A 15,616-nucleotide genomic window follows, 5' to 3' on the forward strand; every position below is an offset into this window, starting at 1 on the left:
GAATGAGTGGGTGAACTTACAAAGCAGAGAGAACAGTTCTCATTCTGTACGTTCTTATCCATGTATCAAGAGAGAAATTTCACAATGTCCTCTAAATGAAATTAAGTTAAACAACTAAGATTTCAAGTGAAAATGTTGTGCTGGCTGGAGGGACCCTAAAAATCCAACTACCATCATTTGTTCATTTAAATAGTGTTAAGGACTTGCTGTTTTTTCATATCTGAGTTTCATCCCTTTGGCTTTAATTTTTCACAATATTTGAAAAATATGTCAAATATGAAGTTCCCTAAGAAGATAGGTATAAATGTATGGCTATATACATATATGTTTTATATTACATTACACATATAAATTAATATATAATTACATATAAGTATATAATTATGTACATATGAGAGAGAATGTGTGCGTTTTGATATATTGAAAGAGAGATAACACAAAGATATAATGTGAGCAGATTTATGCAGACATTCTGATGTGTCTATTGAAAAAGAGAAATTTCCCTATAGTGGATAAATCAATGATGAAATGATGAAATGGATAAAATAAATGCAGAATCTGGATCACACAGAATTCTTCACGTTCTTTGTCACTTTCAGTTTTCAAGGAATAAGAAGATGACTTCCCAAAACCACACTATAGTGACAGAATTCATCCTCTTAGGACTCACGGATGACCCAGTACTAGAGAAGATCCTGTTTGGGGTGTTTCTGGTCATCTACCTAATTACACTGGCAGGGAATCTGTGCATGATCATGCTGATCAGGACCAATTCCCACCTCCAAACCCCCATGTATTTCTTCCTTAGCCACCTTTCCTTTGTAGACATTTGCTATTCCTCCAATATTACTCCCAACATGCTTTATGATTTCCTCTCAGACCAGAAGACCATCTCCTATGCTGGATGCTTCATGCAATGTCTTCTCTTCATTGCCCTGGTGATCACTGAGTTGTATATCCTCGCTTCAATGGCACTGGATCGCTATGTAGCCATCTGCAGCCCTTTACATTACACTACCAGAATGTCCAAGGATATTTGTTTCTCTCTAGTAATGGTCCCTTATGCTTTTGGCTTCCTGAATGGACTCTCTCAGGCACTGCTGACTTTTCACTTGTCCTTCTGTGGCTCTCTTGAAATCAATCATTTCTACTGTGCCGATCCTCCACTTCTAATGCTGGCCTGCACTGACACCTACATCAAAAAGATGGCAATGTTTATAGTTGCTGGTTTTACTCTGTCGAGCTCTCTCTTCATCATTCTCCTGTCCTACCTTTTCATTATTGCAGCCATCTTGAGGATGCGTTCTACTGAAGGCAGGCACAGAGCCTTTTCTACTTGTGGTTCCCACCTGGCAACAGTCACTGTATTTTATGGAACCCTCTTCTGCATGTACTTGAGACCCTCATCTGAGAAATCTGTAAAGGAGTCCAAAGTAATTGCAGTCTTTTATACTTTTTTGAGCCCAATGTTGAACCCGTTGGTCTACAGTCTAAGGAACAAGGATGTGATCCATGCCTTGCAGCAAATGATTAAGGGAAATCTCGTAAAATTGTAGTTTAGTCATCAGTCAATTTGATATTATCGTGTCTGTGATAAGACAGTGATTCCTTTCAGGGGACACACCTACCACCTTATAGTCATGATTTATTTATCTTCATGAACTCTCAGTGATATTAGCTAAATTCTCCTCAAAATTTATACTTTCAAGAGAAATTGTTCTCATAAAAACTGTAACATTGAAATTAAAAATCATTTTCTTTACCAGAGACTCTCTGAAAAATAAATTGGTCAGTATTTGGTAATTCCATATAATATTTTCATTTCTTTATTTCCTAGGGAGTAAGTTTTTTAATAAATACTGCAGAGTGATGTAATTAACTCACTCTGATGAGAACATTGGTAATCCCTCTTCTCTGAATTATATGGTCTTCAGAGCCATAGTGAGGGTTAAATAAGTTAACTAGTTTTATAATTTTAAAAAGTTATGCAATAGTTAATTATTCAGTGTGATATACATCAATATCAATGGTGCCTCACTAATTGCTGGAATCGCCTTGAAGAAACTTTTAATAAATGGATCACCAATAGGTTTAAACTTTCTGTACTATTCTCCCCAACTCACATTATACTGATCCTGAGAAACTTTTGTCTATTTCTAAATACTGTTTGTGCTCAAATTTGAAAATAAACTGTCAACCTCTGTTCATGAGAGTTCAGAAATACGGATCAAATTTAATCATCAAATAGTATAATGGCATTCTAGATACATTTTTCTTGTTGTAGCTTAGACTTAACGTGAAATTATTAAGAGTAATAGAGTCTGTCAATTGGCTTCTGCAGACCCAAGAATGCCTTGAAATAGTGTGCACGTGAGTAAGTGCATATACATGTTTCTGGAGTAGAACACCCAATATTTAATTTGGCTCATAAAACTGTGAATCATATTTTCTAGACAAGCCTGTTCCAGTGGTTTTCAAAATTCTATTGAGAAAATCAATAGTAAAGAAAATTATATAAAGAGATACATAATTCATCCACATTCATCATGCATTATTAGTCAACTGGATGACCTCATATTGAAACACATAATAAACTTTCTTCAAATTCCTTAAACATTTGGCATTCTAATATTGTGCACTTTGATTTTAACTAAGACTACAAGGCTTAATGCTCTTCTGATATCGACTGCTATATTTATTATAATATGTTTAAATTATTTTCCATAAAATTACCCAGATGACCTGCAGTTTTAAAAAATTTGGCTGCGTTCTTCAGTTTCAGTTGATTAAATAAGGCTGTTTCTATCAAATACGTTCACTATGAATAACTAAATTACAGACACATGGGAGGAAGTAACATTTATTACTTATATGTCCTAACCCAATGGACTTCTATTTGTATTTTGTTATATTTTTCTCATAAAACTGATAAGCATATATATTCTTAGAATTCATAAAACAAAATTGAACATAGTTTTCACTTGATAGTAAGATGTTTGCATTTTCACAAGACTATTTTTAGTGTACATCATTTTTAATGTAGTATAATACATGGCATCAAATCATATTTGAACTTAAGTATGAAAATATTACAAATCTATTGAAGAAAGAGAATTGGAAAATGCTGAAATATTTTTCCATTTTAGAATAAAGTTCAATTTCAATTTTGGAATAAAAGTAAAATTTACTTGCAACATCCTGTTAAAAGAAAGCTACTCTGTGTTTTGTGTATATATTTTTTCCACTTAATTTATATTACAAAATCATTATGCCACTATATCGATGTGTTGTCGTTACTGTTGACTCATATCTCTATGTAGGTATCCTTCTGATTGTTCCTTTAGGGTAGTTTTCTAAATGTGAAATTCTTGATTTCAATGCTTTGAACATTTTTACAGCTTTTGCTAAATTTTTTTGTGGGTACATTTTCTCCAGAAATCATCAAAGCATCAACCATTTACACTAATCACTGATGATGTTTAATGTTTAAGAATAACCATTTCACTGTACATTTATTATTAGATAATACCATTTAAGATTATTTGCTTCTTCGTTGTCTCAACTAAAATTCCTTGGAAAGAAATCTGTTTTAATTTGAACAGAAGAATTAAAATATATGTTTTAAGAATAAGGGATATCCATAAGTTTGATGATTGCTGTTCATGTTATTTCTGATGATTACTCACATAAAGAATATTTATATTTTTATTTTTCATTTTGTAGCTTTTATGCATCCTAAAATTAAATAAGCAAACATCTATTGTTATTGATTTTTCAGTCATATTTTACAGAAATAAATTATTTTAGATGCAATTTTGTTTGATGTTATAATATTATATATAACATTTTCCCTCACATTTTAACCCATTCTCCCCTGCACTTATTAAGCAATCATTTATTTTTCCACTGATTTGTGACGTTATCTTCATTGCACACTAAATAAATCTATTTCTATTTGTTCTTTGAGCAATCTGTATATGTATTTTAAGCCAAATTCTTATAGTTAATGTAGATTAAGATATTCTAAATTCTAGTAGAGAAATTCTACGTTAATTATTTTTCTTTTTCTAATTTATCTTAGGAGAATGCAAATCAGAGTCTCCTAGATATCCAATATTTTTAACCCAGAAATTATGCAATCATGGTTCAATTTATAAAGTGTATGCATTCAGATACATACAAATCAAATATGGTTATACATACATCTATCATAAATTATTTGGAAAATGTGAAAAAATATTAGGTATTCACAGTATTGTTATAGCTCAGTCTCCGGATCCAACGGGGAGATGTATCGAATGGAGGCCTGAGAGAGGACCGCTTAGTTTTGAAAAGTTACAGGTGTGTTAAGAAATTTTTCCAGAATGGCAGAAAGGTGCTTGTGGCCTATTGATGAGGAAAAAAATATGTAACCTTGGCACATTAAAGCTGTTTATTTATTAATGCTTTTATACAAACATTTATTTTTGCACCAGATCGGTGTCTTTAATGAACATATTTTTTCAACATATCTAGCTAAATATAGAATCTTATCCCTAAATGTATTTTCCTTTTGCCGGCAACTATTCCTCCAAAGAACTGACAAAATCACACATATGCCTCAACTGAGTCATTCTAAGTAGGGAACAAGTGAAGTTAAACTCTGCAGACAGAAACAGGGCAGTCTGCTTTATGTAAGGGTCAGAACATGTCAACATTAAGAGGGGTGGGTCAGTGCAGCAGAAATGGTTGATGGTGTTGCATCCACAAAATGACAAGCAAGAGGTTCAATATTACCTGCACTGTGCTCATCATAGATGGGGTAAAAGGGGTCAAATATGTGGTGAGAGAAAGAAATCTAACAATGGACATTGAACTCACAATGCAATATATATATATCTCCGTTACTGTTAAATTGTACACCTGAAACCTACTGGATTTTGTTAACAAATGTCACCATAATAAAAATTAATAATAATAAAAAAGAATCCCAGAGGTAGGGAAAGGGACCAGGCTGATGCACAGTGGCTTGGACATTCTGCTGTTGTAATGCAGGGGACTGCAGATTGTCACGTACCTGTCATAGGACATGGTACCGAGTGTGTAGTATTTAGTAAGGAGCAGAGTCACCAGAATAAGACATTGAGCCAGACACCCTGAGTAGGAAATGATTTTCTTCTCAGATAAGAAAGTAACAAGCATCTGGAGAATGACATCAGTGGAATAAAAATTTTCCACACATGCTAAATGGTGAGGAAAAAATGCATGGGGGTTTGCAGCCAGGGAGTGGATCTGATTAATAAAGTCAATCTGAAATTCCCAGGAGGGTGATGAGGTAAATCAGGAGAAACAGCACAGAAAAGATGAGGTGCAGCCCTCGTTGTCTGTTGAGTCCCAGCAGAATAAACTCGTTCGCTTCAGGGCTGTTGTGCTGGGGGACTATCTTCATCTTCATATTCTCTAATAAAAGGAGGAGAATTTTTCAGATACAGAAAGAGAAATCAATTGTATGTAATCTAAGAAGGACAAAATAAATGGACACTCAAACAAACTGCTTTTGAAAAGAGAGGTGTAAAGAGGTTATTTCCTATAGATGGAAGAGTTTCAATAGATGCCTTAGGTTTTTGTTGGTGTTGATTAAAGTGGACAATACATTTAAGAAACATATTTCAAGTCCAGGTACCATACTGTGCTGGCTGCCTTGCAACTTCCACCTTAACTTTCCTAGCACACATGGAATTTGGCTTAGCTTATTGGTGTCCCTGATCAGGCTATGGCACAGTCTGATTGTGACATCAATGTTTGACTGGGAAGTGGGAAGAATGGGTGACTCTCTGCAAACTGGTTCTACCTTTGTCAGCGAAGGCGAACCTTCTGTAATTCAGTAGCATTACTTCTAGAGAGCCTATTATATATTTATTCATGTTCGGTTTCTTCCTCGTTTCTTACTTATTCTCCAAGAGCAATAAACTTCTCCTGTCTTTTTGTCATCTGTCTATCCCATTTCTTTTGTTCCAAATCAAGAAATAATAGTCTGGGTTGCCTCTTTACTTAATGTCCCATTTGATCTCATTAATATATTTTGTCACAAAATATCTCAGTTTATTTCATATTTCATAATTATATTTCATATTTTATTTTCATTGATCTCAAACCCTTGTCTTCACACTTTATATTTAAATTATCAGTAAATATTGTCTGCTCTACTTTAGAAAAAATTTGTAAAGATCTATGCACCCCAATATTCATAGCAGCACAATTTACAATAGCTAAGATATGGACGCAACCTAAATGCCCATCAAGAGGTGATTGGATAAAGAAGGTATGTTTATATATACAATGGAATATTACTCAGCCATTAAAAAAAATGAAATTCTACCATTTGCAATGAAATGAATGGACCTATGCTGAGTAAAATAAGTCAAACAGAGAAAGATAAATATCATATGATTTCCACTTACATGTGGAATCTAAGGAACAAAAAGAACAAACTAATCAAAAACAGACTCAGAAATACAGTGAACAATTTTTCACGGACAGAGGAGAGTGGGGCTTGGGAGGCTGGGAGAATGGGGTGAAAGGTTAAAGAAGTACAAATTAGTAGTTGATAGATGGTCACGGGGATGGGAGCATGGCATAGGGAATGCAGTCTGCATTATGATATTGGCTAGGCAGAAAACCAGAGGAGAGAAGGAGCAATTAGGGGGATCACTTTATAAACTATATAAATGTCTAACCAATGTGCTGTATACTTGAAACTAATTAAAATAAATAAATAAATTTAAAAGTATTACATTTGGAATCTTAAAACAGCCTCTCAGAATTTCCTCCGCTATCAGTATGGTCTAAGAGAAAATTATCTCTTGCTTAAGCTGGAATAATGAATTTCCTTCTTTCACAATTGAAATATTCAATCTTCCAACCCAAGCCAGTGATCTTTTATAATCAAAGCATGTGACTGACTTTGTAGAATAGTCCAGGATTTTCTATCAACTTGGGTTAAAATCCAAAGTTGTTACCAGAATCTAAAGGGACTGATATTTTCCTACCCACTCTCCAACCTCTCCAACCACTTTCTCTTCAGTCCTCCTTCTCCTGCTCCACTGACCTCCTTCCTAGCTGTTTTTTGAACAAGCTGAACACATTCTTACAACAAGGCCTTTGTACACACTGTTCCCTCTGCCTAGAATACTCTCCCTTCAGACTTATGAAAGGCATTGCCTGGCCTCTTGTCTAAGTTAAACTTCATTCCAAATAGCTCTCTAATCGCCAACCATGATCTATTTTTTCTCTATATCATATATCACTTCAGAAATTATTATTTATTTATGTAAATAATTTTTATGGATATATTTTGCTGTCTGTCCTTCCATTAGAAAAATAGCCATGTGAATATGACATTTGTGTCATATTCCCAGAACTTGCGTGAGTGCCTGAATCATAACCAATACACAGTATCAATTTGTTGAATAAATGAGATAACTTTACCAGCTCACACCAGCTGATTTTTCATACTACGTCTTACTTCTTTGATAGTACCAGTAGAGCTGGAGTTACTACAAAAAACTCGAGCTGCTATATAAAAATGTACAAGAGGGAGCACAGTTATGGGTTTCCTGTAATAACACAAGCTAGTGATAATGGTGCCTGACCAAATACTTGATAATTCCTGGTTCATACTTGTAGATTGGACTTTTGGAAACAGATGGTAGCTGACTCATGACTGAAAAAACAAAAAAGAATTATCGTTAATAACTACAGTAAATTTTGCAAGGCCTGAAGAACAGAGAAAGTTCACACCTTTTAAAGAATAACTATATTGCTTTATTAAAATAATATATTCACAAATCTAACACTTAGATCAGTGGTTATCAACTCTGGCTTCACATTAGAATCAGGTGTGGAGTTTTTAAAAACACTGATACTTGGGGGCCACCTCAATTTAGATGGAGCACACACACTGACATATATTTAATAAGTTTCCACATAACTTTAATGCACAACTAGAGTCGAGTCACTGAATTAGATGATCGAAATGTTGTTTAAACTAAATAAAGAAGTTTTATCCTCTGATATAGCTTACAACTTCCACTTACATTGAATTCTGAGATAGTGTCACAAATTCCCTTTAAGTATAGAACTTGCTGTCATCAATGTATACAAAATATTTTTCCATTAGTTTGAAGAGAGAAAAACTCCAATCACTGACTTTGGCCCTCATAGTATTCTGCTGGTTCGAGAAAGATGGAAAAGAAATTATCTTCCTGAAAGTCTCCATAATTCTATCTTGTCTTTTTGCATTCATGCAACATAAGAGAAAGAAAGAAAACTTTCTTAACAAAGATCACACCACCCTATTATTTATTACACACACAGTCCAGGGCTTGATTTCTGGAATACACATGGAGAAGAAACACAAGGTGGAAGTAAATTTAGTATAACTATATTCCAAGTTATGAGCTGAAATAAGGGAATGAGAGAGAAGAACCTGTGTATGAGCATCCTCACTAAAGTGTTCAGAGTTATAAAAATGCCATCACAGATTGCTTGTGTTGAATGGCGTCTAAGAACTTTTCAGTCTCACATCACATAGCATCATCCACAATGTCACGGGCCTCCACCAGAGGGATACACGCCAAACTGTTAAGGACCCTTCATTCAGTGCTTCTCTCATTCCGAGAGGAAGACAAGTGAGAAACACAGTTCATGTTTAGTGAAGAAATATTGAATGACTGACTAAACAGTGATGTTAAGCAGAGGGTTGGATATTTAAGTTTAATGGAACAGTTTTTTGATACTCAGATCCAAATGAAGGATAGTTGAAGTGAGATTAGTTCAAGTAGACTTAGCACAAATCACTTACAAAAAGATATATTTAGGTTTTGATTCCTGATATATATATATAGAAACTCAAATAACACTTCTGCTTTTTATCTTGTCTAGGTTAGCATTTGAAAGTTGAGCAAAATTCTAGTCCTTCTGAGCCAGGATCATAATAATACTATAATACTACTACTATGAATAGCAATAAAAATACAGTAGTTTATATTATATTTCTTTCATATGATTGAATTAACCTTCCACTTTTGAAATGCATCCACCATTAATGCTTGGTATAAAAAAAAAGTCGATTATGACAAAGAGAAAACAAAGAGCTCTTTGGCCTGGGTGTACAAATGACAGAGGATAGATGAAAGCAGAAGAAGATTTACAGCCTTAGCAGATCTTTCTGAGATAGGCTTTCCCATTCTCCTTTTTGAAGCTTTGGCCCCAAATCAACTTATTGAGTGGCCAAAGTAAAGTAAACCTTGGGCTTAGCTTATTTCAGCAGTATTTACTTGAACTTAAGTTAATGCTTTCTGAGTTTCTTTAGTCTCCATGGGGCATGGTCAATACCCTAATGTCTAAATTTCCAGCATGTCTGTTATAGGGGAGTATGGAAATATCTGAGACTTGATGACTGGAATGTGTTGCACCAGTGAGGAACCATACAGCGGACATCCCAGGCGAGATCTTAATAAAAATAAAGGGCAGACTAAAGGTGAGATCTGCAGTTCCCTCAAGAGCCAAGATGCAGGTGGGTGAGCAGAAAAGATTATCAGTCTGTCCATCCATGAGCGTTAATGATCCCAAGATGCACTTGTCATGATGGACAATGGCAGAACAGCAACCATGCAAATTAGAGGACAAGACAGACCAGAGGGAAGCATAGCGTTACGTCCTCCTCTCCCTTCTTCGTGCACAAAAGATTGACTTGAGATATTTAAAAAATCATAGAGATGATATAATTGGTTATGGGAAGAAGTAGGCGTGAGAGGAAGAAATCAAGAATGACCCTGAGACTTCTGAAATGCATAAACCGATGAAAGAAGGTGCCAATTATGACAAAAAGGATTGGAGCAAAAATTTCTAAATGACTTTAGAAGGGAAGATTTTGAAGTCCACTTCGGATTCCTCTCACCGTACCCCGACATACTTACCTTGATAGGTTAAACAGAGATTGGTGAGATTATGAAAAGATTTACTGCAGTTGCCTGCCTGTTGACACAAGGCATCTTTTTCTCCTTTCTGCGACTGATATGCACGTCTCATCTTAATCATACGTGCTGATCGGTCATGGCTCTGGAAAGGGAGGAGAAAGCAAGAATTATCCCACTGCTCTCCTGTGTCCGGGTGACTTCGCTTCAGAGGAAAGAAACAGAAAAACAAGCCACATTCTTAAATCCATGTTTACTCTCAATGATGTGACTACTGTTAATATCTGACTGGCATGTGTAGTCCTCAATTGATTCAAGACTTAGAAAGAAAGTGATTCAATGGCCCCTTTAATCTCCAAAAATGGTGAACCCAGAAATAATCCCAAACATCAACTACTGTGTGCTACTGTGGCCTGAGGCAGCAACACAGCATAAAACAAAATTTTACTCAGGTGGTTTAACTGAATGGACTTTAATGAAAAGACAGAATACAGGCTTTGTTAAAAAACAACAACAACAATCAATTATCCCTGTAGGATAATTGAAAGAAGCAATTTCTACTCCTAGTTCTACAATGGCCAGGCAGTGGCTACTGTCACTAGAGCCCAATAAGAGCTAGACCAGGAAGCAAGTCCCTGGCATACTTCTTCTCCAACATACACATCAGCATGATGTAGCCACTCTAGCACCTTCATTGTGAAGCTGGAGAGAATGAGGAAAACACTGAGCTACTTTTCCCTTCCTCCCACTCTCTGACATCTCATTGGCCAAACTCGGCTGGTTTCTCTCATTGGCCAAACTCGGCTGGAAACTAGTTATCAAAGGAGCTCTAATGATGTCATCCATAAAATTAAATTTTAGGTAAACAAAAGAAAGTAGAGAAGAACAGATAATAGATCTGGGTGAGGTAGGGTACAAAGCAAGAATGGCCATTACGTCTATTAATATCTATATATCCACAGTGTTCATGTAGCTATGCATTATTTTTCTTATTAAAAAATAAATCACCAGGCTCATGATCAGGAAATAACTTGTCTAGGTTCAATAAAACTTAATTGGTCTTCTGATGGTTTTCCAGACTTCAAAACGTGTCCACTATGCCATGCACTACTTTATCTTCCATGTTGTAAACAAGAAAAGTTGACATTTCCTCAAAGTAAAAAAAATATTAAGACTTTCAGATATAAGTTAAAATAAACAACGAATCTCCTGTCTTTATCTTTCTGGAGATATTTAATTCCCAGATGATCTGAGGGTGTGGGCAAAAATTATGTCTTTAATGAGCTTAGGATTTTCAAAAGAATAAAACAGTAGTGGTTATTTATAGTCTGAATGACTTTCTGCTAGAAATAATTGAACCGTAGGGATTTTTGGTCCCTATATGACAAGTCTGTTATAGAGCCTTTAGGTTCTTTATTTCCATGCTGTCATCCGGAAGTCACTCTTTTTTCACAGGTAGGATTAGCTATTGCTAAAATGTATTTTGGAATTTAGAAATAGATATTTTAATCAATCAAAATAAATTATGGGCTGAAACATATGCTGATAAATAAGTAAATGTCTCGATTTATATTCTACTATTCTTCTCAGAGTACAAGTATTTATAAGTGTACGGTGGAGTAGTATTTATGATGGGAAGGGAACCAGACCAAAGAGAACATCCATTCCCTCAGTAATCACTGATTGCCTCCATTCAGAAAGCACTGTTCCAGGTGCCACTGAGGCTGTCGCTACAGATAAACTCCTCGTTCCTAAAGAGCTCATACTTTGATGTTGCTGAGTCTTGTTTTAGGCCAGACATGGACATTTTACCAGAAAATAATAGTAGGTACAACTTGCTAAGTGTTCACTCTATTTCAGGCATATTTAAAAAGTATGAACTTGATTAACTCCCTTACATGGATGGAATTGCTATTAGTAACCAATTTTATGCATGAGGCATCTTAGGCACAGAAAGATGGATAACGTGCCCAAGCCCTCAGATAGACGTTAGAGGATGTGGAATTTCCAGCCCAGAAGTCTGACACAGACTCCCAGTAACTGTTAAACACCGCTGACTTTCAGTAATTAGGCATGCTTTCTCTCTCTTGTTTCATGAAGAAAAATAAAGGGATGGTTTATTCTGAGTTAACAACCCTACTCTTTATAATAATAATGTTCTGTACCCTCTCTATAAAAGTGTCCACTTTTAGGTTTATAATCTCTATTATTTAAAATTATTAAAAATTCATTTAATGAGGATGCTTTCTCTAATTTTGTTTTCCATCTCAAGTTGAACTATGACCACATGCTAAGGAGACATCATCCTCATTAAAGCTAAAGACCAACCTTTAGACTCTCTGGATGACTGGGGAGTAGCAGCAAGCATTACATGGGAAAGTCACAGAGTGAAGGCAAATGTCAAGAGTGCAAACTTTGTCCACTCATAAATACTTCTTTCTGAGTTTTCCTTCCTTAAATCACATAGGATGTGTTTTGTTTTCTTAAAGAAAGGTAATTACCATGAAGTAGTCTGTTGGATCATATGAAAAGCTTATTGCTTATATTGCCTCATTTCTCCACAGTGAAAATGAATGAGATATTACTTTGACTCTTGATTAATGTTTCAATAAGTAAATACTATTAAAGTACCATCCCAGCATAAAACGTATTTGTCTGTTGTGACTATAACTATAATCTTACAAACTTAAAAAAAGAAAAATGCAAAATGTTTATGATTTTGCAGATTTAGTTGACTTGTCTTGCATTTTATTATCTTTGTCGATAAGTTCAAAGTCCTTAAGGGCAGAATGGGATCATGGAAGGAACAGTGCTGGAGTGATGCATTTGCAAAGGGCCTTACAGAGTGGCCTGTGTTTATCCTTGGCATTGCAGCCATTGACAAGACTCAGTATAACATCAACATAGCTGTGTACGTGTTATTGAAGGAGGAAGTAGATTTTTCTATGATGGTTTTCATGGTCTCTTGTGTCCTGCACAAATGTTGGGAGATGGCACTTCATGATACCTTATGTACTCTCATTTAAATAGGTAATATGATTATTCTTTCTGTGTTAAATTTTATATATTTTAAAGAGTTTTAATAGAATGCATGTTATAGAGTTTTTCTCAAATTTTCAAGAGTTAAAATGAGGTAGAGTTACAATGAAATCATCTGAGAATGTGTTTGTCAGCCTTTTTTTAATTATCATCTTCCCCACTCAGGGAGCCTTTAATATATTATTTCCCCGCTAACTGCCACTGCCATGAACGTTTAATACCACCAATATATGAGTATGTGTATATCTGTATATACATATATATGTGTGTATTGTTTATGTACTGTATGCACATCTGTTTTTATACCAAAAACCCACTAAGATTCGCTTTTGTGCCCCACAAATTGATTTTTGCCTCCCTTGGCAATAATACACAAAGCAAAGGAGATCTTAGGTAAGTACTTACAAATTAAGTAAAATTTAGTGACAAGAAAACCACCGGTGGTAAACCAGAGTGGGGAAAATGGACAAGCATTGCAGGGGGAGAGAACAGGGGCAGGTAGACAGATCCTTGTTCTGTAAGGATGTGTTCCACTTCTCCAAGTCCATTCAGCTGTGAAAAAAACAGATGAGTTCCAATTTTGATGCTTTAGATACTCTCCCCGCCAAAAAAAGGAATATTGGAAAAATATGAGATTGCAACTTAAAAGTAAAACTGTTTAAAACTATTGTTTAAGAAAATTGTAAATGAACAAATGCAGTAATCGCTTGCAGAAAAAAGGTTTTTCAAACATGAAAAGACTTGCAGAAAAGCATTTAAAAATTTGACTGCCTTATATAAAGGAGTTCTATTAGATATTTCAAACATCAATTGCCTGCTTACTAGGCTACTTCCTTATACCACATGTATTTATGACTTTGAGAAAAGTGGAAGATATATCAGGTGACATGATGGACTAATGGATGAATGACGAAACACATGAATTTCCGTTTCCTTTATTTAGACCTCAATTGAAGTGAAGCAACCACAATGTTAAAGGAAAACTACACAGCAGTGACTGAGTTTATTCTCCTGGGACTGACGGATCGCGCGGAGCTGCAGCCTGTCCTTTTCGTGGTGTTCCTCGTCATCTACCTGGTCGCAGTCATCGGCAACGTGAGCATGATTTTGTTAATCAGAAGTGACTCGAGACTTCACACTCCCATGTACTTCTTCCTCAGTCACCTGTCCTTCCTGGATCTCTGTTACACCACCACCATCGCTCCTCAGATGCTGGTTAATTTCTTATCCAAGAGAAAAACCATATCTGTCATTGGTTGCTTTATACAATTCCACTTTTTCATTGCCCTGGTGATCACAGAATATTATTTGCTCTCAGCGATGGCTTATGACCGCTACGTGGCCATCTGCAAACCCTTGCTATATGGTCTCAGAATGTCCAGATGTGTGTGCATCTCCCTCGTTGCTATTTCTTATGTTTATGGCTTTGCAAATGGTCTGGTACAGACCGTCCTGATGCTTCGTCTCTCCTTCTGTGGACCCAATGAAATTAACCACTTTTACTGTGCGGACCCACCTCTGTTAGTTCTTGCCTGCTCAGATACCTACGTCAAAGAAACTGCCATGTTTGTGGTGGCGGGTTCCAACCTCACCTGCTCTCTCACCTTGATTCTCATCTCCTACATTTTCATTTTCACAGCCATTGTGCGTATTCGCTCTGCTGAGGGGAGGCGCAAGGCCTTCTCCACCTGTGGGTCCCATTTGACGGCTGTCACTATCTTCTATGGGACACTGTTCTGCATGCATCTTAGGCCTCCTTCTGAGGCATCTGTAGAACAGGGGAAAATTGTGGCTGTGTTTTATATCTTTGTGAGTCCTATGTTAAATCCTTTGATCTATAGCTTGAGGAACAAAGATGTTAAAGAAGCAATAAGGAAAGTTGTCCAAAAGAAATTGTTGGATAAATAAAATACACGTTTTGGTCATAGGTATGCAAATATCCAATTTTCTGCCTAATTATAAGCATTTTAATTAAGAGATCACTTTCTGTCACTAAATGTTTTTTGTTTTTTGTAATTCATATAAAGGACTTGGACAAATCTGTCAAACTATTTGCTAGCGTTTACAGTATCATGTCAGTGAGTTAAAAAAAAAGTGCGTAGAAATTTTAAAATTCTAACCAAAAGCCATTATTATTGCTCTTTAAAGTAAATAAAGAATAGGTGGTGCCATCCATAATACTCATATGGGTACAAGTTATAAAAGACAGAATTACCAAATGATGCTACTGCAATGACCATTTGTTAGATTTTTATAGTGCTTAATAATTTCCAAACTATATTCCACAAAATTCTCAATTGTGACAGGCTAATGTCCTTTTTTTCCTTTTTCCCTTTATGCAAATCATGTAGCAATGAAGAGCAATGCGTATCTCAGATTATTACTCTAAGAAGTATCTTTAGAATGATAGTGCTAGTCCAATGGAATCTTCATTCATAAGTTTTTTCATGGAATACCAAATTTTTTTAGAAGATTTGTTTTTACCAATATGCATCTCCATCATAAAGCTTAATTGATCATTATGCAGTCCTCACATAGTGCCACCTTTGTTTCTGAAATTTCAGATACTCAGATATTCTAAAACTGAGTACTTTCAGCCTGGTTCTGTCCTTCTCCCCATT

General features: G+C 35.5%; 1 protein-coding gene across 1 annotated transcript; it reads left to right on the forward strand.

Moving 5' to 3' along the window:
* The first annotated feature begins 617 nt into the window (after nucleotides 1–617).
* Nucleotides 618–14,903, forward strand: LOC120600604 (olfactory receptor 1030). Its single transcript, XM_039860019.1, has 2 exons — nucleotides 618–1,213; nucleotides 13,952–14,903. The coding sequence occupies exons 1-2, from the start codon at nucleotides 618–620 to the stop codon at nucleotides 14,901–14,903; spliced, it is 1,548 nt and encodes a 515-aa protein (XP_039715953.1).
* Nucleotides 14,904–15,616: the final 713 nt, after the last annotated feature.

Source organism: Pteropus medius, unplaced genomic scaffold, assembly GCF_902729225.1.
Source record: "Pteropus medius unplaced genomic scaffold, Ma_sr-lr_union100, whole genome shotgun sequence".
Classification (NCBI taxonomy): Eukaryota; Metazoa; Chordata; class Mammalia; order Chiroptera; family Pteropodidae; genus Pteropus; species Pteropus medius.

Coding starts and splice junctions, on each gene's coding strand:
- LOC120600604 (XM_039860019.1), top strand. CDS start 618: ATGACTTCCCAAAACCACACTATAGTGACAGAATTCATCCTCTTAGGA. Junction 1,214..13,951: donor TACATCAAAAAGATGGCAAT/GTTTATAGTTGC, acceptor CCTCAATTGAAG/TGAAGCAACCACAATGTTAA.